Here is a 23,313-nt window from a genome sequence, read left to right as displayed (position 1 = left end):
AGTTGATACACTATTTTTATAGGCTGTCGCACACTGATTGTAGATGAGAATATATTCACTGGATATGATATTTATATAGACAAACAGGAGGTTGGAAGAACTTAGCAAACCAGGCAGCATCTGGAGAAACGGACAAGTCAATTTTCAGGTGTTACCCTTCTTCAGGACTGGATGTGGGGGTAGGGGGAAGCTGCAGGTAAAGAGGGGGGAGGGGTTAGTGGAATGGTGGTGATAGGTGGACACTGATAGTAGGTACGACCTGGTTAGTCGATAGGAGAGATCAGTCTGGTTGGTAGCTGGAAATGAGGTCAGTAGGTGGAATGAAATGGAGGAGGTGGGGCTGGAAAGGTTACTTGAAATTAGAGAACTCAATGTTGAGTCCTTCAAGTTGGGGGGTAGTCAAACAGAAGGTGTTTTTTCCTCAAATTTGTATTCTGAATTGTTGCGAAACTGGAGGAGGCCAAGAATGGACATGTTGGAGGGGAACTGGGAGGGAGGGGTATTGAAATGGGCAATGACTGGGAGATTAGGCTAGTCGTTACGGTTTTAGGCGAAGATGCAACAGTACTTGTACAGACTCTCTTAGCCTGAGTCTAGGCAAGGGTACATCCACTAGGTAAGGTACTTGTAAAGATTGTTTCAACCTGGTTCTAGATGCAGAAACATTCATTGGACACTGTAATTGTACAGGCTATTTCACACTGATTCTAGATGAGAATATATTGACTGGGTTCAGTACTTACATAAAGTATCTCACCCTGACTTTACATGGGGATACATTGACTAGGGTACAGGAATTGTATTGACTATTTCGCCCTGACTTTACATGGGGATGCACTGACTGGGGTTAAACACGTTTCAGAGATAGCAGGAACTGCAGATGCTAGAGAATCTGAGATAACAAGGTATAGAGCTGGATGAAGACAGCAGGCCAAGCAGCATTAGAGGAGCTGGAAAGCTGACGATTCGGGCCTAGACCCTTCCTCAGAAATGCACCTGAGGAAAAAAAAATCCCCCTTCACCTGTCTGTTCTCCCTGGACTGACCTATCCCCTCCCTACCTCCCCACCTACACTCACCTTTACTGGCTCCATCCCCGCCTCTTTGACCTGTCTGTCTCTTCTCCACCTGTCTTGCCCTCTATCCATCTTCAATCTGCCTCCCCCTCTGTCCCTATTTATTTCAGAACCCCCTTTCCCTCCCCCTTTTCTGATGAAGGGCCTAGGCCCGAAACATCAGCTTTTGTGCTCCTCTGATGCTGCTTGACCTGCTGTGTTCGTCCAGCTCTATATGTTGTTGTCTCATGCATTGACTGGGGTACAGGATTTGGATTGAATATGTCATCCTGTCCTTACCTGAGGACACAAGATAACAAAGTGTGGAGCTGGATGAACACAGCAGGCCAAGCAGCATCTCAGGAGCAGGAAAGATGACGTTTCGTCAGAGAAGGGTCTAGGCCCGAAACGTCAGTTTTTGTGCTCCTGAGATGCTGCTTGGCCTGCTGTGCTCATCCAGCTCCACACTTTGTTATCTTGGATTCTCCAGCATCTCCAGTTCACATTATCACTTACCTGAGGACAACATTGACTGTGATCCTCGCTCTGACACAATCTTCCTTGCGCCCTCTGCAGGCTGTAGGTGCTACCGGAAGTGACGCACGCGGCCTGTTAAAGCTGTCCGAAGCCTGATTTCTTTCTCTTCCGGCCGCCGCCATCAGCAGATGTGAGTAACGCTGGGCTACGGGGAGAGGGGATCGCTTACATCTGCCGCCATCCTGAGACCAGCTCACCCATCAATCCAGTCTGGTGCTGCGGACATGATCTGCGTTGCACCACGGCAGTGGCCGTTCTTATATTGGTCTCGGGAGCACCTCAGGAACGGGGAAGCGACCCGGGCTCTGGCCGGAGGCGGCGGGCGGGAGATAACAAAGTGTGGAGCTGGATGAACACAGCAGGTCAAGCAACATCTTAGGAGCACAGAGGCTGGGCAACGCAGGACCCGGGATCTCGTCACTGCTGATAATTAACGGATCTCTCCCTCTCTCTTTCCCCAGCCCCAGACTGACCGAGGATGGGAGCCTATAAGTACATGCAAGAATTATGGAGAAAGAAGCAGTCGGACGTGATGCGGTTCTTGCTGCGGGTCCGCTGTTGGCAGTACCGCCAGCTCTCGGCTTTGCACCGGGCTCCACGGCCGACCAGGCCTGACAAGGCCCGCAGACTGGGCTACAAGGCCAAGCAGGGTAAGGCTAGGCGGTTGCTGAGGTATCTGAATTTTAGTTGAGGCTGTCATTGAGGGCTGCAAACTCCGTGAAAATGCGTGTCCAACAGGCAAGGCTGGAATAGAAACATAATGTTGCTGAAAAGTCTTCATTATTTCCTCTGCTCTGTTAGAGTCAGTGAAAGCATTCAAAATGCAATTGGTTTCTGTCATTGTGTTACGATATGTCGAGATGAGTCCGGTTGCAGAAGCTCTGTATCTTCAGAGACTAGTGAGTTGCTTGTAACTTAGTGCTTCTTTCAACTGAAATAAATGTACAGTTTATTGAATTGCAAAGACTTCATGGAAGTTACTGATTTAGTTTTGTTATCATTTGAATTTGAAAAACTTATGATTGTATATTACTGACTGTTGTGCCATGTGGATAATGTCCCGACCATGTTGCTGTACTAAGCTGATGTGAATTGCATGCAAGTTTTAGAAATGGTCAACTACTTAAACTGAGATAGCAAGGTGTAGAGCTGGATGAACACAGCAGGCCAGGCAGCGTCAGAGGAGCAGGAAGGCTGGCGTTTTGGGCCTAGACCCTTCTTCAGAATTTGCTCTTCTGATGTTGCTTGGCCTGCTGTGTTCATCCAGCTGTACACCTTGCTATCTCAGATTCTCCAGCATCTGCAATTCCTACTATCTCTGAAACTATTTGTACTAGCTGCATTTAGTTCGGGGCAGTTTGTATTAAATTCACTTGAATTGAGGTTTTGAAGAGGTCATGGTTGGTGAGGATAATGCACTTGTTAAAAGTCATTGTTAAAAAGGTATGCTACAGGCTTGCTGGCAAAGTCACATTACAAGAGTTAGAAAATAATGACCCTTCAACTGGTGCATTGTGATTGCTATTTGTTTATGTAGACATCAGCACATTGAAAAGATCCTGAAAATGATTTGGAGGAAAGGATTATTTTGAGAAGCTGTAGTTGCTTTTGATATTTGACATGGTAGAGAAGATATTTAAGCGTTCAAAAATTCAGGCTTCCCAAAGTAATAGTTGGGGAGGGTATAAAAAGTAGGAGTAATTCATATGGGTCAAAGCACTGCCTCAGCCATTCATGATGCTGGTAGGAGAAAATCATCCCAGTATCTAAATATTAGAGATCACAGACATGAGGTGATCATGCAAACAACCGGAGCAACATGAGAAAGAAGGCTTTCTATGTGTTGATAGATGGGCATTTAATTATGGCTTTCAAAATAGTGAGTTAAAACCTGAAAGAGAAAATTTTGTAGGTTGAGAGATTTGGAACTGGTGGCATACGGTTGACATGGATTCACGCTGAATGGCCTCCTATGGTATACCCTTGACTGTCTGGTATTGTTTACTTGATTGAGCAACTTGTAAGTCAAAATGTTGACATCTGAAAAGAGGTGTACTTAAATGTATCTTCTTACAAAAGTGGGGAGTGTCTTTGCATTACGATTGGCTCATCTGAAGGTTCTTCACAGGCGCTGGTTAATTTGTTAATCTTAACAGGCTACGTTATCTATCGGGTGCGGGTTCGTCGTGGTGGCCGCAAACGTCCTGTTCCCAAGGGTGCAACCTACGGTAAACCAGTGCACCATGGTGTCAATCAGTTGAAGTTTGCACGAAGCCTTCAATCTGTTGCTGAGGTATGGTGTTTAATCTGTCTGTGACCTATTAATTTTGTAGCTTTAGCTTTGAACTGAACAACCGATTGCTATCCTGTACCATTAGTGTTGAAAGATACCTCCTTGTAATGTTGCTCAAGTCAGTTGACATCTAATGGCGACTAAAGTGCTGTGAGATTTTGACTGCTTTTTCAGGGACGATATAGGAAATGTTTGCGATAAACAGAGTTCCAACCGGTTTAAGTAAAGTTGCCATAGTCAGGACCGGGGGCTACTCGAATAGAGAGATGGCTAATGGTGAGTTTAACCTGAGTGTCACCTGGCTTTGAGTGAGAATCAAGGTCAAGGTGGGACCTTCATGGTGACCTCAGCTGAAGAAGTTTTCTTTTTTTAAAGAAAGGTAGCATTTCTTATTCTTTTCACTATTGTTCATTTGACTAGTTAGAAAGCAAAACAATACTCTTCACTGCACCTTTGTGCATGTGGCAGTGATAAATCAAATACTCAGTGGGACTGATTGTATTGAGAAATTTACCAATTCAGACAACTCCCATGCAAGGTGCATTTGCATGAAGGACCAGTGCTGCTGAACTGACCAAGGAAAAACTAGCAGTCTAACATGTATTTTCTAGGATGTGCTTAATTTGTTTAAGGAATAAATTGGATTCTAGGTGCCTAATTCCTGAATATTTCCAGTGCAGAAATCAGAATAAAGGGGTGCTGAATTAAGACAAATGAGGATTCTCTTGTGGGCGTTTAGTGTCTTCAAGATTTCTTGCCACAAAGGGGTGAGGGCAGAGTTCTTATGTAAACTTAAGGTGGGGGTAGATTCTTGATCAGTAGGCGAGCGGACGATTGTGGGGAAAAGACAATAAAATGGACATGAGCAGTGTCAGATCGTTCTCTTTGAATGGCGGAGCAGGTTTGAACAACCTATTCCTGTTCTTATTTCTTATGGTCTTAAATGGTCATTGGTCTTTCTGTAAGATCTGAGAAACTACAGCAACAATTACAGGTCTGTAAATTTCTTTGGTTAGAAATTCCATGGATTCAATAAATGCAACGTTGGTTAATTGTCACACAGCATCACAACCTCTGTACAGAGGCAAGATTATTTTACAGTCATTGGAAACAGACGTGAAGAGATTTAAGGACTGACTGTAACAGATGCATTTCCTAGATTTAAAACTTTATGGCAAAATTATTGCAGTTTGATTACTTAAATATTGGCATAACTGATGGACTTCTTGCTGCATTCAGGTGTAGATCTGTTTTGCATGCGCAAACTTCTACACGCCATCTGGTTGTGATGTTGCTTGTAAATCGTCATTAAAATCATGTCAGCTATTTCAAAAGAAAAAATTGTCTAAACTTTTTAGGTAAAGTGCCAGTGACTTGCCAGGTTGTTAATAAAACAAAAACTGAGTTTTGTTACAATGGGTAACAAAAACTGAGTTCATGATACAAAATTGTCTGCATGTGTAATTTCCCCAGCTTTGCAGAGAGAAGGTTCATCTGCACTTTAAAATGTATAGATTTGAATAAAGATGTTTCAGCTTTCTGTAACAAGGGGGTAGATACCTTATTCAGCTAGGGGATGCAAAAAAAGGTTTGTGCCGATGCTAAAATTTAAATTGTCCTCTAGTCACTATTTAAGTGTTTGACAAGTTGTAAGAGCCGAAGCTGACCATTCAGCCCATTGTGTCAAATCCATTATTCAAAGAGATCATAGCTGACCTAGTAATCCTCTACTCCTGCCTTTTCCCCATAACCCTTGAATCCCTTACTGATTAAAAATCTATCTCTTTCAGTCTTCAGCTTCAAAAATGACCTAAGTTTCACTTTAGCTTAAAAAACAGATACTGTTACTTGAAAGGTATAGGTTTCAAACTTCAAATTTATCATAGGTTTTGAATTTCCTTTAGGTGTGCTCTTAAGTAGAGCAGTGCTATTAAATGTACTCTGTGTTACAGATGGAAAATTGTAGAAATTTGTCTTGGCCTTGTGTGAAGTCTAACTCTGTCTTATCCACTGAGTAGCAGCTGCATTTTAAAGAGATCCACTCCATGGACACATTCCACAGAATTAATAGGAGTTTCTCCTTGGCAGGTAGTTTGGGATGTTATGTTTAGAAATAACTCTTGTAAATTTTTTATGTAAAGGAGAACAGTACAAAATTTAAACTTGGCGTAAACAAAGTTTTCTGGAGCTGTTGTCCATCACAGGTTATTGCTCAAAGGGTGCAACTTCTTGAGAAATTCATTCAACCAGATGTTGTGTGCCTGCATTTGCCTGAATAGTTCATTTGGTCTAAAGTTTAGACTGATCTTTGAATATTTGGATGTAATGTTACATTTGCAGATTCAATGTTTGAATGTGTTGTATTGACTTCTTCTGTTTCATTGTTTTAGGAGCGAGCTGGTCGACACTGTGGAGGGCTGAGAGTGCTTGCCTCGTACTGGGTAGGTGAAGATGCCACATACAAGTTCTTTGAGGTTGTTCTCATTGATCCATTCCACAAAGCGATCCGTCGCAACCCTGATACTCAATGGATCACAAAGCCTGTACACAAGCACAGAGAGATGCGTGGCCTAACATCTGCTGGCAAGAAGAGTCGCGGTTTGGGCAAAGGTCACAAATACCATCTTACTATTGGAGGCTCTCGTCGTGCTGCATGGAGAAGACGCAATACACTGCAGCTTCGTCGCTACCGTTAATGTGTAGTATCTGTATGTTTTACATAAATAAATTGGAAGTTTTCCTGTACACTTGGCAAGTGTCTTATTTTGCTGTTGATGACGTGCTATAGAGAGAATGGCTTGGTTGGTTAGAATTGAGTGCTGCATTTTAATTTACATTAACTGATCTAAATGTGGACATTTTATGAGAAGATATTAATGAATGCAAAGTATTGGAAATCTGAAAACGATTGGATTGTTTATGCTCCCTGTTCACATTCATTTACATCCATTTTACTTCTCTGCTACTAATTAGCCAGCATAAGCATCACCTTTGTCTCCTGCTATGGAAATCCTTGTAATCTGTTTCACTTGCTCCTCCTTCCCCCTCCATCAAAAGCACCATTTCCAACCCCTTTTAGATTCAGATAATCCTGTCAAGCTTGATGTTATCTGAGTTAAACCTACCTAGACAACAGAAGATGTAGCCAATTACATGGTGTTTTTTTAAATCAAGATCTGAAACCTAGCAGATTTAGGTTGTAAAAGAAATAAAGGTCTATTGCTATTGTGCTTAAAGAGAAGCACAGGAGGGATTTGAAAATGTTAATATCTGGACCAAGAACCGAAGTATAACGGTGTGCTTATCACGAGTGAACATGGTGTGGAATGAATTCAGATGTGGCAATGAAGCTTTGCAGTGGAAGGCTGAATGATCAAATATACAAGAAAAGTCATGAATGAGGGTCTTGGCACATGCTGAGGGGCACCTGACAGGTACAGTAGTAGACAGCTAGTGATGGATTGATTGAACCTCATTTAAATAAATAAAATAGTCAAGGTTGCGAATGGTGTTTTGGGTTGCCAGAGAGAAAGCTGACTGCAGTGGGTTGTACAACAGTTTACAGTGGGAATTGAAGGCATTGCTGTGAGTACCAATACCTAGAGGGAAACTTTGTCTTGTCCAACATTTAGTAAATGATGAGCAGTGAAGAGATTGAAAGTGGTCATAGAATTGTAATCAGAATGTGGAATATGGTGTGTTTTAAGTGCTGTTGTCAAGACATTCAAGGATAGTAATTGGGAGCAGAAAGATGGATCGTAATAGTGATTGGCTTTGAACTTTTCCTGGGTGGTGATCATTGATGTTTAACCTAAAATAGATAACAGCTGTACTTTTGTAAGGTGTTACAGCTGCAAACAGGCCACAGTCCTTTTTTTTAGATCCTGCAAGTGTTTAAAAAGATAATGGGCTGCTACTGGTGTACCCCACAAATAATAAATGGTAATTCTGCAGGATAGTTATAAATTTGAGAAGTCCCTTCCTAATCATGTGGGTGTACCTACTCCAATGGACTGCAATGGTTCTAAGTATGTACTTCATGGCCACTGCTTGGTACAGTTGGTCTAGCTAGCAATGTCTATTCTGTGAACAAACTTGCTTTTTGGCAACATAACTGGCTATACCTGTGGCTATTTAAGACTTTGGTCCCAATTCTTAAATCTCAGATGAAGTGTTATGATCCTGACTGTCATTTTAAGAACAAGTTGATTGCAGACTTCAGTCTCACTTGTTAAATAATGTTTTAATGAGCTGGTCTCTCTGACAGCAATGCAGTGTTCTGGGTTGTTTTAACAAGACATTGCCACATCTGAATTCACTCCACACCATGTTCACTCGTGATAAGCACACAGTTATACTTCAGTTCTTGGTCCAGATATTAACACTTGCAAATCCCTCCTGTGCTCTCTTTAAGCACAATAGCAATAGACCTTTATTTCAAAAAACCAGTTCATTAAGTGAAAATAGACTAAAATAGAATGTTCTGATCTAGCTACTTAATGCATTCAAAAGTTTTAAACCCTAACTCCAAAATATTTTACAAGTTTCAAAAATGACAATTTTTACAATACACAACTGTGCAGCCATGTTCAAATATGATAAGATCTGGATAGTTTTTAAAAAAACAACTAGATGCTGGAAATCAGAAATCAACAAGTTGCTGGGAAAACTCAAGTTTAGCCACATCTGTGGAGAGAAAGCAGAGCTAATGTTTTGGATCCAGTGACACTTCAGAATTCAACTGAACCAGGAATGTGATTTCTGCTATCTTCGAAAATCTGGATAATATCCAGGCCTGGGCTGATAAGTGGCAAGTAACATATGCAGCGCACACATGCCTGGCTATGACCATCTACCTGCTATCCATTGACATTAAATTCCCCATTAATAATATCTGGGGGTTATCATTAACCAGAAGCAGAAATGGGTTCACTGCAAAAATACTTGCCACTTGCCTGGATGAATGCAATTCCAACTGCACTCAAGACACTATCCAGGACAAATTGATTGATTGGCACAACATCAACAAGCCTCCTTTCCCTCCACCAATGATGCTCAAAAGCAGCAATGTGTACCATCTACAATTTGCACAGCAGAAATTCACTGAAGGTTCTTATCACCTTCCAAACCCTCAATGGCTACCAGCTAGAAAGACAAGGCAGCACATCCATAAGAAAACCACCACTTGCAAGTTCCCCTCTTAAGCTGCACACCATTCTGAGTTGGAAACACATTGGCATTCCTTCACTCGGCCAAAAGCCTGGATTTCATTCCCCGAGGATATTGTGGATCTATGGACTGCAGCAATTCAAAAATCCAGCAACCTCCCCTCCCCACCAACCTCAAAAGCAACTAGGGATGGGAAATAAATGCTGGCCAGCTCGTGAGCGTTGTTGTCTCGGAGCGACCACCTTGTTAAAACGTTATTTAACAAACGAAACTGGAGGCTGTAATCAACTTGCTCCTAAAGGAGAGCAGTCAGGATCATAACACTTCATCTGAGATTGAAGAATTTGAGTGCCAAAGTCGTAGATAGCCACAGATATAGCAAGTTATGTTGCCAAAAAGCAAATTGTTCACAGAATACAGACATTGAATTTTTTTTAAAAATAGCAACGTTTGCGCAGAACTCATACCAGAAACGAACAGCGCTGATTTGTTGGCCAGTCGACGCAAGTAAGTGCAGTCATGAAGAATCCCGCAGGGAATTATTGTCTGTGCTTTTAATTCTCTCTCCTTGTAAAGGACATGGCCCTGCGTACAAATGTATATGGCTTTTAGCAAGTGCAAGCGAGCAACTTTCCAAACCCAACTAATAATTGCTTTCTAATACAGAACACATGATTTGACATCGGCATATATTATAAATGTAACATGCTTGCATTACATTAGAAGTCGACACCTATATATTCCAGGTTCATGTGGCTATTACGCAGTTCTAAGGTACAGATGAAACTCCATTGAAATTAATTGCTTTAATTTAAATGTCGGATTCTCATCCTTTATAACTCACAACTCCTCAGGGTTAGAATGGCAAACTAAATGTTTCTGCATCCAAAAATTCCCTCCACAGAGTTGTTATGTGCTGTGATTCATGTCAGTTCCACTCAGCTGTTCTCACCCAATTGTCTCAATGTAGAATGTTTCTGCTCAATCTGTTGTAGCATTGCAATAGCTAAAGGGGATTTTCTGGCTGTTGAATTTTTATGAACTTCAATTGGGTGTTTGTACTAGCCTGTAAATGAACAGACTCTCCGAGCTCAGAATAATCAATTTCTTAAGCCTTTGATTCTACACTGCATAAGAAGTACTCATAGCCTAATAGCCCTTTGAAATATTTCAATTAGCATTACAGTTTCTTTGGCAGCAAATACATCTTGATTACTGGGCCCTAAGGCCTGCCACTTCCACAGAGTTAGCAATGTGAAAGAATTGGGTCTGTCCATTGTGTTGCTTATTTCAATTATTAATAAGTTTAATCTTTCACAAGTTAATGCTCCATGCTAGTGATGCAATAGTAGTGATGCTTTTAACATACAGAAACATCCCAAAATTGTATATAGAAGTGTGAGGGGAAAGGATACTGAATCAAAGGAAGAGAAGTTGGGAGGGATGACTAAGCTTGAGATGAAATTAATAGTGTTGAGAGATGTGATGAAAAGAATGGGATTTAGAAAGCTAATAATTGGTTACTGGGACTGCCCAAGTTGGTGTGGTGTGGCATTAATCTTTACTTTGTGACTTCCCTTGATGGCTTATTGGGTGAAAGCACCACACATGAAGTTGTAAGGATCCACTGGTCTCATGTGTGATTTCAAAGTAAATTTAGATTTTAATCATTAATGCCATGAGATTTTTCAATAACCTAAGTTGAGTCCTTTCCTTTCTTTGGAAGGAACCCACTGATGTGCCTGTTCTATAAAAGACTTTCTTTTCATTTCTCACTGTTCTTCCAAATGTCGGAGAAATATATAGATTATACGTTACTCACCAGTCTCCTTCCTTACCCACTTATTGCTCAATTTTCTTGTACAGAAGATTTGATTTGTCCCATACATCTGATATTTACCTTAACTAGAAAATTTATTCACTTCTTGAAGATTTCTGATGACTTACAAATGATAAATGACCGCAGGGGAGGGGATGGTCTCATGGTATTATTGCAAAACTACTAGTACAGAGACTCGGGTAACATTCTGGGGATCTGGAATTTGAATTTTTTTTATTCAAACCACAATCTTTATTGTATATAGATCAAATTAAACAAAGTAAATACAAGTGTGTTAAAACTATGTATGTCATGCACCCATGTTTACTTACTTTCCTTAAGAATTCTCTTCCAAGACATCAATCTTTTAAGCTATTTATTTCTGTAGAGACCACCCATATTGATGTCATAGTCATCTGGAAAATATCTTTTATTCTCCTCAGCTCCAGCTGTTCTTAGATGTATTTTTCAAACACCATCTCTTGACTGTGTCCTTTAATCTGTATCTTGTTCTGGTTACTTTTTCCAATATTTCCAAGCTAGTCTGTTTGTTACTTTTTTTGGTGCGAGGCTCAGGAAGGACCTTGGTGAATTTGTTCACTAGTTTCAAACTAGGCAATCTTCCAACTCTGCTCTGTCACTAAACTTGAACTGAGATTAACTACGTTCCACATGGTTCAGGATGCAGTTAGTTCTTTTACAACTCTGCTTGCAGTGCAGGTCTATCCAATTGTAATTTACAGTAGCCATCTGCTCTTTGTAGGTAGTAACCTTAAATTTTCTAGGTCAGCAGCAATGTGAAAAACATGTAAAACCTGCCTTATTAATAGGTCAACCAACTGGATGACCATTTTAAATATTTTCTGAATGACTTTTAGATTAAAGTGATCTAATTCAGCAGGAGGTGCACTGAGCTAAAAAAAAAGTGCAGCTGGTCACAGAATTGAGCTGTGTAAATATCATAGGGTTGACTGGATGACACAAAAGCTGCAAATAATAGCAGACACGAACAGCCTGAGCAGGGTCAAGGTTTGTTAAAACCAAGAGATAATCCTCCTTCCAGGGAAAACAAACAAATTTCATAATTGGTGTAAGTCAACTCACCGTGGTGGATATGACACACTTGTCATGTTTGTCACTGGTCAACTGATCAACCACTGAGGACTGAAGAGTTCAGGTGCAGTCACACAGGCTGCTTGCATGGCAAGGAGTGTAAGAGAAAATGCCTCAGACCAATTGCATGCTACAGAATAGGTATTGAGTTGTCTGATCAACAGCTGAAGATCGGGATGGGACTGGCTGATCACCTGGTAGGTCTAGTCATTGAATCATACAGCACAGAAACAGAACCTTCAGTCCAACCAATCAATGCCAAGCATAATCCCAAACTAAACTAGAGCCACCTGTCTGCTCCTGGCCCGTATCCCTCCAATCCTTTCCTACGCATCTACTTATCTGAGTGTCTTTTAAACATTGTAACTGTGCCCACATCTACCACTTCCTCAGGAAGTTCATTCCACACACGAGCCAAGTACACATAAACAGGGTCACTGGCAATTGTAAGCATAGTGCAGGTAACCTGTGATGTATTACTACATTTTTAGTAAGTTTTAGTGTACCTTGCTTCAATTAAGAATAATTGGGTATCCCCCACTTTTCAGACTGCCTTGGGTGTTGATATCTAGAATAAACCCGACAGATGAGGGAAGGTAGGAGTAGAGCCGTACATCACAGTGAGCTACAAACAACATGAGATTCTAAATGCACCTAACTCTCTCAGCATACACCTAGATTAATTGAAAGTAGAAAACTTCCTAACACTGATCTAGACTGTCCTCAAACCAATCTTTGAATTAATTATCTATCATTTACAATTCATTCTTTGATCTAATAAAATAAATGTGTTTACAACGTTTCAGAATTCTCTTACTTTTACTCAGTCATGTGATATGGGAGTTAGTGGCTGGGCTAAGCAATTATTGCACTTTGCGAGTTGCCCTTGAGAAGGTATTAATGGGCTATTTTCTTGAACCGCTGCAGTCCTTGTTCTGTATGCAGTTCAGGAAGGAGATCTAGGGAACATACGTCTATGTCAGCAACACTGAAGGAAAGGCAATTTATTTCCAAGTCAGGATCATAAGTGGCTTGGAGGTGAACTTGCAGGAGGTAGTGTTCCCATGTATCTGCTGCCTTTGTCCTGCTAGATGGAAGTGCTCCTGGGGTCATAAGGTGCTGTCAAAGGAGCCTTAATGAATTTCTACTTTGCATCAGCAGATATTCACCGAGAGACTTGCATCCCTTGTGTCTATACCATCTTTAAAAGGTCGCTGTGTACTTTGACAAGCATTGGTGATCTGGCGTTACTCCTCACAGACAGTGTAAGGCAGCAGCCACAAAGCCACGCATCTCATTGTACGTAAGTAACATGGCTGACTCTTTCTTGTAAGTACAACTCCATTCTCCCATCATAACTGTGGTTTAACCACCAGACCACATAGTTTACCTGTTCTTAGATTTATCCCAGCCAAACACACTCAGTAGGTCACCTCTGCTTTTCCCCAGTGGCCACTGTAGACCTGCATCGTGTCATTGTCCAAGTAGGGAACATCACGTACTGGCAAGCGATTAGCAGGTACAAACATTATTTTCCCATTTGAGAGAAGGGTAAGGCAGATACAATTAAGGAACAATGAATGAATAAAGATATTAAGGTTCTCATCAAGAATAAAAGAATTTTATTTTAAATATAAACAACTGGGTTCAAATGAATGTCTTTATCAGTATAAAGAGTGTAGGGGTAATATTAAGAAGGAAATCAGTAAAGTTAAAAAGGGGACATGACGTAGCATTGGCAGATAAGATTAAGGATAATCCAAAGAGGTTCTACAGTTACATTAAGAGTCAGAGGGTAACTAAAGAGAGGGTAGGGCTTCTTCAAGATCAAGGAGGTCATCTTTGTGTTGAATCCCGGAAGATGGGAAGGATGCTAAAAGAATATTTTGCATCAGTTTTTATTTTGGACAAAGAAATGGAGGCTAGAAAACTCAGGGAAATAAATATTGACTTTTTAAAAAAGAAGTTCACATTATAGAAGAGAACATTTGGGAAGTCTTAGAGAATTTAGAGGTGGATAAGTCTCCACGACCTGATCTAATGTGTGCCAAAACATGGTGGGAAGTAAGCAAGGAAATTGTGAGGCCCCTTGCAGAAATATTTGCATCATCTATAACAACATCAGATGACTGGAGAGTGGCTAGCGTTGTGCCTTTTTTTTTATGAAGGGTTGTAAGAAGAAACTGGGAAACTGTCAACCTGTGAGTCTGACTTTGGTTTTGCGTAAATTGTTGGAGGTGATTCTAAAAGACAGGATTTATAGACATTTACAGAGGCAAAAAATGACCTGGGATAGTCAGCATGGTTTTGTGTGAAGAAAATCATGTCTCACAAACTTGATTGAGTTTTTTTGATGAAGTTATCAAAAAGATTGATCAGGGCAGAGTAAATAAACGTTACTTACTTGGACTTTAGTAAAGCCTTCAATAAGGTTCCACATGGTCAACAAATTAGTAGAGTTAGTTCACATGGGATTCAGGGTGAGCTTACTATAATTAGCTTAATGGCAGGACACAGATAAGACCATAAGACATAGGAGTGGAAGTAAGGCCAACCCTCTTGAGATAAACGACAACATTACATTCGCTTTCTTAATTACGGACTCTACCTGCAAGTTAACCTTTAGAGAATCCTGGACCAACACTCCCAGATCCCTTTGCACTTCTGATTTGCGAATTTTCTCACCGTTTAGAAAATAGTCCATGCCTGTATTCTTTTTTCCAAAGTGCAAGACCTCACATTTGCTCACGTTGAATTTCATCAGCCATTTCCTGGACCACTCTCCTAAACTGTCTAAATCTTTCTGCAGCTTCCCCACCTCCTCAGTACTACCTGCCTGTTCACCTATCTTCGTATCATCGGCAAACTTCACCAGAATGCCCCCAGTCCCTTCATCCAGATCATTAATATATAAGGTGAACAGCTGCGGCCCCAACACTGAACCCTGCGCGACACCGCTCGTCACCGGTTGCCATTCCGAAAAAGAGCCTTTTATCCCAACTCTCTGCCTTCTGTCAGACAGCCAATCCTCAATCCAAGCCAGTAGCTCACCTCGAACACCATGGGCCCTCACCTTGCTCAGCAGCCTCCCGTGAGGCACTGTATCAAGGGCCTTTCGAAGTCTAGATAGATAACATCTACTGTGATGATGGAGGGTTGCTTGAGACATGACCTTATAAATTCATGAGGGGTATAGATAGGGTTAATGGTAGGTGTTCTTTCCCTAGGATGGAAGATTTCAAGACTAGGGGACATGCTTTTAAGGTGAGAGGAGAGATATTTAAAAAAGACATGAGGGGCAGATTTTTTACAGAGAGAGTTGTTTGCGTGTGGAGTGAACTTCCTGCAGAATTAGTGGATGTGGGCACAATTACAACATTTAAAAGACACATACGTAAGTACATGAACAGGAAAGGTTTAGAGGGATATGAGACAGGAGCAGGAAGGTGGGACTATGTTTGACTTAGACTAGTTGGACGAATGGGTCTGTTTCCATGCTATATGACTCTATGACTTAATGACTCTAGGAGTGTTTATTCACAGCCAGTAAACAAAGGGAACACAAAAGAAATAAATATAAGCGGTTTGCATCCACAATATGAACTAAATACTGGCACCTTGACCTTAACATCCATTCTACATCCAGCTAACATCGACTGGAACCAGGTGTCAATCAGGTCTGGCCTGCCTTGTTGGTCCTGAAGCAGCTGAACTCCATCATCCAAAGAGAGCTACCTCCAACTTAATATCCTCATTCTTATACTTGAACGGCTTTTGTTCCCCAAAATCCTCAGCATCTATCATCCACCTTCTTGCCTGCTCCAATAGGGAGAACACAGCATACCAGGATGATGTGGCACACTGTTTGACTAAACTCCCAACTACTCCAAGATGCAGAATCACAGCTTCAGTAGGCCTATCTTCCACTCTACCATGGTTACAGTTGCAGTATGTTACACTAAATTAGTGAAAGCACCAGGCCACCTGAGCAACCAACACACTACATTCAAAAGAGTGTACCGAGTGCACTCTGACTCCCTTCTCATCTCACACCCAGATCAGCCATTCCCATGTATCATTGAATTCATCAGAGTCCATTCTCAACCTTACTTGACATATTATGCAACAATGTCCCCTCATTTCACAGCATCCTTGGAAGTCCTACAAGTGATAGAATGCATTTGGTCAGTATTCATCCCCTTTTCTGTTATTGTTGTTAACTTCTAAATGGCTGAGATGCCAATTTAAACTTGCAAGCACCAATGGCAGGCACAATTGCCCTTAACCAAGATTTAATGCATAAGTATGTTCACTCTGCATGCACTGTGTTTGTGCAAAGAAATGTTTGCAAATTGTCCCTAGCAGACATGATTCCCATGCTTTTGCCCATCAAGATAACACTGACACTGCCACTGTTTGGCCCAGCCAGATTTCAGTTGTATTTCACAACTACAGAATGGCGGATGACAGCAGAGAAAGCAAATCACCAGGCACCCTCTTAGAGCCTCCTTGAATATTTTACGTTACTCTATACTGACAGCCCATTTTGACCCCACCTTATGGTATATTGAACTTCACCTCCAATTGTCCTGTCTCTTTAGCCCTGCTTACCCACCTGCTTTATACTCCCCCTGGGGAGGCCATGGTGACGGTCAATGCTCGTAACGCCCTCTCCTGTAGCACACCACCCTGTCTGATGATGTTCCCCATACTCCTGTACAACATGGTTTCCCTCATCACTGTCCTTGTTTGCATCTCCACAAATGCCTCTGCTTCCGTCCCCAACCTACCATTTGGCAGTGATTTCCCCCAGCTATACCTACAGGCCAGCCAATCACTCTCCTTATCAGTGGGTATATCCTCAGGACCGTTTTTGCCCCAGAGCTCTGACTAACTTTGACAAACAACCCCGAGGTGGCAGTGCCCAGATCCAAGACTGCTATCTTTGCAGCACCCCAAATTATAATTTGTGAATCATCTGACTGCTGGTACAGGCCCTACAGGACATACTCACCATACTCACCAGTTCACTCACCAGACTGCAACTGCAGCGACCTCATTCATATTTTCCTTGATCCACATATATAAGGCTTAATACTATTAGTTTGCGCTATCCAATTTTTTTACCTGTAATTCCTCTGTCTTTCAGAATTATTTGCTAAGTTTCTGTCTCCCATTTGTTCCATCAAATTTGTCCTCAGGTTCCCATCTCTTGGTAATCTACTTTAAACATCTCCAAAAGGATTAGCAAATCTCCATGCAAGTCCTGTTCAGGTATAGATTTTTTGGATTGTACGGGTCTCGCCCGTCCCGAGAGAGCACCTGTTGTACAGTGATGTGACTTTATCTTTGAGCCAGAAGACCCAGGTTCGAGTCTTACCTTCACCAGAGGTATTTCATAACACATCTGAACAAGTTGTTAAAAATAAGTAGATGAAAGGGCAACAGGGAAATGGCTATTTGACCTTGTGATCTGCTCACCTTCCTAGTGCCCTTACAAGAACTGCCATTTAAAAATAGGTGGCTTTTATGACACAGTGATAATGTCCCTATTTCTGGGTCAGGAGGTCTGGGTTCAAATGTCACCTGTGCCATTCCTACATGGAGTCATTTGTACCAGAGTGAACTGCAATCTCACACTCCACTAGAAGATTGTCCTGAAGTCATGTCCATAACATCCTTTACTTTGGCATGAGGGGAGGCAACATGCTATCCTAGAATCATGCTGATCACTGTAGCACCTACGTTGAACCAAAATAAGATCTGTTGTTATGCATTCTGCATCCGGTTCATGCAAAATTTCCCCTTCCAAAATGAGACAGTTGCTGTCAACATATTCTTTAAACGCATCCAGTCATGCATTCCACTTCACACTGATGGTCTCGTAATACGTATAAGATCAAATGGGTCATTTCCCTGGACTGCCAACATATTAGCTTCACAAAATATAATAACACAATCCTAAGTACTTCTTATTTATCTCTGTATCTTGTTCATCACCACCAAATATCACATCTCAGGCTGATTTAACACATCATCATAGATTTTACTTTAACAAGGATCAAGAAGCTTCTCATTGTTCTCATTTGGACTTTTTGAACCTTTCTTGCAGGCCAAAGAAACTTTCAATTTGTTATTCACATACCACAGAATATCTAATACTCAAACCATCAACCTGAAAGGGTCACCTTTTGAACTATCAATTCTTGAGATGTTCTGGCAATCTGTAATGCCCAGTGTTACTTTTACAACTTTAACCTGCACAGAATTTAAAATAACCTCTAAAGTATTAACCTCAACTATAAACCAAATATTCCCAGAACATTGAATGGGAGAAATAATTGTCAGAAAAGGAAAAATGAGAAAATAAATTATCAGCCTTCTTCAAGGTGTGAAGGCAAATATAACCTTTCAAGGAATTGGAGAAGAACGCCCTTAGATCTGCTTTAAATGTGTTCTCAAAATGTAAACAGACTGAATGCTAAGAAATTAAAGAGTTAATTCTAAATTAACTACGAGACTTATACAAAATATAGCATTCTGTACCAGGACGGGAGGCAAGCTTTCTAGATCATTGGCTAGGAAATGGTTTGCTAAAAGGGGATATAAATCTGGTTCTGTTTGACCCAAGGGAGGCCCACTTTTTTTTAACTTAGAGCTGAGGTCATGAGTAAACAAATGGCCAGCAGGTCAAGGTGTAGCTTTTTCATTGATTTAAGGCTACCAGTAGAGCTTTGTGAAGAAACAAAATCTTCTGACACTCATGTAACTCAGATTTTTCATTGAAGTTGAGGAGTTTCTTGAAAACTAAGAGGTATGATTCTTCTTGACACCATTTAGTGACAGTATGAGTTCTCAGTTTTGCTTTCAGCAAGTAGTTCTAATGCTTTGTCCAAAGGATATAAAAACGTATACCTGTAACAGGTGTGTATCCCTGAGAGTGACTGACACTTGCCAGTGTGCAATGTAAACTTACTGAAGAGCAGTCTGCACAGCAGAAATGGATAACAAGTCTACAAAGATTAATGGTTCTGACGTTTCCGAGGGCAAACATTTATCCTCACAGTTGAAAACAAGCAAATGGTTAATCAATCCCAGCTCAAAATGTTGAGATTGCATTAGTACTGGAAACATTGCTATCGCCAACTACGGCATGTTCTGTGAACTCTGCTTAAATGCAGGTCCTTTGGCTTAATGTGTCCATGCTTCAATCTGAGGCACTGTCTTTATCGTTTTTGGTCCGCAGTTGTTTTCCATTCACAAGTGCAGGTTGAGGACCCAGGTCCTACTCATTTGAACAGGAAGCAAGTGCTGAACTGTACATCAGCCTTTTAGCCATCGGAGCTTAAAGAAACCTCACACCGACATGCATATAAGAGCAGAAATTAATTTATGCAGAGCTATTTGCATGAACCGGACGCAGGAATTTAATCAGGATGCCCATGTCATGTCCGATATTGAGTTGGGCCTCATTTATATTAAGCTATAACATACATATGTTACAGGCTGTTCCCAGGGAGAAGATTTTCAAATTTGGGCTGCTGAGTTGACAGGAGGAGCTCTTAAAGGTGAAGGTAATTGAGGTCATAGTTGTAACCAATGGGTGGATGAGGTAAATGAGTAGGGGTGTGGGTTTTGATAGCTGGCACCAGTGTTTTAGTTATGGAGCCATCTTTCAACATTAAAATGGTTAAACTGCTTTTTCTCTGAATCTACCTAGTCTCGTGCTGGCTGCATTTAGGTCTGCCCAAATTTGCAGAGGTACCTTCATGCAGCTGTTAGGTTTCCTGTTTGCGTAGGCAAAGCATTTGAATGCCTGGAACAGGCACAAACAATGGCTTGTTTTTCAACCGAAATCGATATAACGAGTGGACATTTCCACCTTGTTTGGATATGCACTATCTGCTCCTTATAATGCAGGCTCTACTGCTGGGTTAATCAGATATTAAAGCCATTGTTTTAATCTATTCAGTAAAATAGCTACCTAATATGGTTATCTTTCAGTTATCTATGGAGAATAATCTCAAATCGGTCTCACCAATTTGCATCAGTCTCTAAGAACTGACTCATATGAATGTGCGTTTAAATAGTGTAATGCCAAAATTGAGTTTATCTGTGCTGTTTTATTTTGAGATTTCAGTGTTAAATGCCAATGCACCATTGGCAAGGGCATTGTTTTGCAGTTCTCAGAAAAAAAATGAATGAAACTGCAAAACATACTCCCACAAATATTAACTAAAATTTCCAAAGTTAAGGTAGTAAATATGTCTTGGATCATTCTTGCAGTTACAAAACAGACATCTTTGATACTAAGCTGTTGACATTGGATTACAAATACTTAAAAATACCTTAAAAGTAACATTGATTAGTATTTGGTCAACTTGTAAGCTTTCAAATTAATTATCAGTCTTGCAGATTTTGAAATTAAATTAGAAAATTAAAATAACTACCAGAATACCAAGTTTGTAAACTATTTCACGTTAGTAGAGAATAGTAGGATTCAGCTTCAGACTCTGATTCTGAATGTGGCTTATTTTCAAGCAGGCGTGGTGGCTCAGTGGTTAGCACTGCAGCCTCACAGCACCAGGGACCCGGGTTCAATTCCAGCCTCGGGTAACTGTCTGTGTGGAGTTTGCACGTTCTCCCCGTGTCTGCATGGGTTTCCTCCGGGTGCTCCGGTTTCCTCCCACAGTCCAAAGATGTGCAGGCTAGGTGGATCGGCCTGCTAAATTGCCCATAGTGTTCAGGGGTGTGTGGGTTATAGGGGGATGGGGATGGATCTGGGTGGGATACTCCAAAGGGCGGTGTGGACTTGTTGGGCCGAAGGGCCTGTTTACACACTATAGGGAATCTAATCTAATCTAATCTATTTTCTATCAGGGAGCACTGAATAGAGGGAAGACCTGTCCAAGTTTGAAGAGAGAGAGTAAAAATAAAATATGGCTGGAAAGAAAGTTGGAGAAGGGACAGTTAGGAAAAAGAAGACTTCTTGTTGGAAACTTTTTTCCCCCCAATTGCTCCTGCTCCAGTTTTCCTTCCAGCAACCACAAAAGCATTTTTGTTCTCTTACTCTCTCTTCATACTTCAACAGGTCTTCCCTCTATTCAATGCTTCTTGATTCAATGTTAGAATTGAGACCACAAATATTTATATATATATAATATACATTTCATATGTGGTCTGCTCAAAGGCAGACCCTTGGCCAATTGTCTGCTAATCCTTCATTCTGATTCCTTGTCAGTTTCTGTCAAAAATATTTTGCCATTGCCTTCCACTCACAGTTAAGATGATGAGGTATTCCGAACGTCTACCTCAACCAGAACAGGAATTGAACCTATACTGTTGGTGTTATTTTGAAACTATATGCTGGCCAACTGATCCTCTATACATAGTATCAGACTTGCAAAATATTTGAAGAGTAATGAATAGCTTTATTGCAGCAGTACTACTTAAAATACAAAATTTCTGGTCATTTATTCACCAAAGACTTTGCAAATTAATTGTACATTTTTTGAATACTTAAATAATTCCCTTTCATCCATTCCCTCCATGCCATCCTTTGCAATCCCAGCCTCGCTATGGAACCAATCCCTGGTTGGTTTCATTATTGCCTTATCTTGATGTTGTACCTGTAAAATCCGAGCCAATCTGCCATTTTATGCCACCTGTACTGTATCCTGGAAACAGAGAGTTGGCACCTCTTGATCGTATCATCAGCAGGAAGAGAGATTTGCACTTCCCCTGACCTGACCCGAGAAGAGGGCAGATTCAGCACCCAACCCTGTCTGACTGTACTCCAGACAGAGATCAAGTTGAAACCTTGCTTGACTGAAGCCTGGGTGCTTACCTCCAACTTCTTTTATTTCTCCACCAGCCACAGTCCTTAATGCTGCTGCACCAAATATGTGGACAAAGGTCACATTCCTTGAAGTTTGATTCAAAAAGATGGATTTGGGTTTCAAAGAATTGCTGTTAGCAATCACATTCCTGAAACAATTTAAAAAAAGTTGTGACATTGACCCAGTCAAAAACATTTCTGAAACCGGACATGCTTCACATGGGCAAGGTCTTGCCTCCAAATATGTCCACTAACAGACAAACATTTCAGACAGGCAAAGAAACTGCACACTATTATTATAATTCTAGAAAAATACAATAAATGTATGTGTTAAAAATATACAATAAAATACAATTTATCAAAGCACAGCATTCTTGATATTGCCACAATCGCTGATGTTTAATACAAACTTCAATCAAATTTTAGTAAGCTCAATGTAAAAATCTTCAGTTTTCATAACTTAGTGTTGCATATTGGCTTGAAATAAAATTCCAAAGTTATTGTTTTCTTTTCCAGATATATCGGATCTATGCTAGCCATGATGCAATGTGTATGTAGACGTAGCTAAATGGCGTTGGTGAATTCCTGCAGTGGCTACTCTGCAACATTTGTGAGGAGACGCGAAAATGTTCAGAAATGGGAAACACGTACAGCCGAAAATAACCGAGTGAGCGTTTTGAATTATTTCAAACTAGCTTTCTGCTTTCCCTAGCCCCACCACGCAATTTCTTTTCCCGTAGGCCTGGCTCACTAAACTTATTTTAGAAAGTATGTTACTAGGGCAAAGGGAGGCCCAAGAGCGGGGGCGGGGCCAATGGGAAACGGATCACATGGCAAGCTGGAGCAGCAAAGAGCTGACACACTGAGTCATTGTCGTTGAGTCCAGCTGCAGGTACATTGGATTGAAGTACACTGCTGGCAAGGGCACTGCACTTTGCTGAGAATAATATATAGCTGTAAGGGGAAAGAATAGAAGATTGGGAACTCATCAACGGAGATAACGAGATGCATGGGGATTAAGAGAACAGGATAAATTAAGCTCCGAAACGATTTTTGTTGCTTTGAACAGGAACGTACTGCTAAGATTACTTGTGTAAAACGGCGGTTTCTTATATTTACTGCAATGGATGGCAATGGTGCAGGTAAAATTTTGATTTTTTGCATTGTTTTGTTTTTCTGTGCATGCACTTTAAATCCAATCCAAACAAGACTTGGTGGAAACGGATATTGCGGGTATACAGTCTGTTTTGGTTTGCGTTGTTTGAGAACATAAATGTTAGGATGTGCTCGATCATCAGTTTGAGAAGCGAAGTAGATGGCGGAGGCTTTAAGGACCAGTGGCCCGGCGGCTCCGGAATGGATCGTCGTTAGTTTTTTCTGTCTCGTCTCGTAGGATTTGGTTTCATTTTGTACGTGTAGTGGGGGAGGCGTTCGCAAAATAAGCTTTCTGTTTTTCCACCCTCTCCGCCCCTCGCTCTGCAACAAAGGTC

At 41.0% G+C, this 23,313-nt stretch overlaps 2 protein-coding genes across 4 annotated transcripts in view; both read left to right on the top strand.

Moving 5' to 3' along the window:
* The first annotated feature begins 1,614 nt into the window (after positions 1-1,614).
* Positions 1,615-6,629, top strand: rpl15 (ribosomal protein L15). Its single transcript, XM_048558963.1, has 4 exons — positions 1,615-1,721; positions 2,053-2,241; positions 3,748-3,884; positions 6,275-6,629. Exons 2-4 carry the CDS (start codon positions 2,070-2,072, stop codon positions 6,578-6,580), a joined length of 615 nt encoding a protein of 204 aa, XP_048414920.1. The 5' UTR covers positions 1,615-1,721; positions 2,053-2,069; the 3' UTR covers positions 6,581-6,629.
* Positions 6,630-22,651: 16,022 nt separating this feature from the next.
* The window catches only part of LOC125463434 (nuclear receptor subfamily 1 group D member 2-like), a 30,388-nt gene continuing 29,726 nt past the window's right edge, over positions 22,652-23,313 (top strand). For 2 of the 3 annotated variants that reach the window (XM_048554715.1, XM_048554705.2), the window contains exon 1: positions 22,654-22,965. In XM_048554715.1, the coding sequence (XP_048410672.1) occupies positions 22,947-22,965 (19 nt within the window). In that variant the 5' untranslated portion in view covers positions 22,654-22,946. Of the gene's footprint in view, positions 22,966-23,313 lie in introns of all 3 variants that reach the window. The other variant, XM_059654400.1, reaches the window with a different exon arrangement.

Source organism: Stegostoma tigrinum, chromosome 2 (assembly GCF_030684315.1).
Source record: "Stegostoma tigrinum isolate sSteTig4 chromosome 2, sSteTig4.hap1, whole genome shotgun sequence".
Classification (NCBI taxonomy): domain Eukaryota; kingdom Metazoa; phylum Chordata; class Chondrichthyes; order Orectolobiformes; family Stegostomatidae; genus Stegostoma; species Stegostoma tigrinum.
The sequence above is the reverse complement of the archived record's forward strand: the minus strand, read 5'-3'. Positions and strand labels throughout refer to the sequence as shown.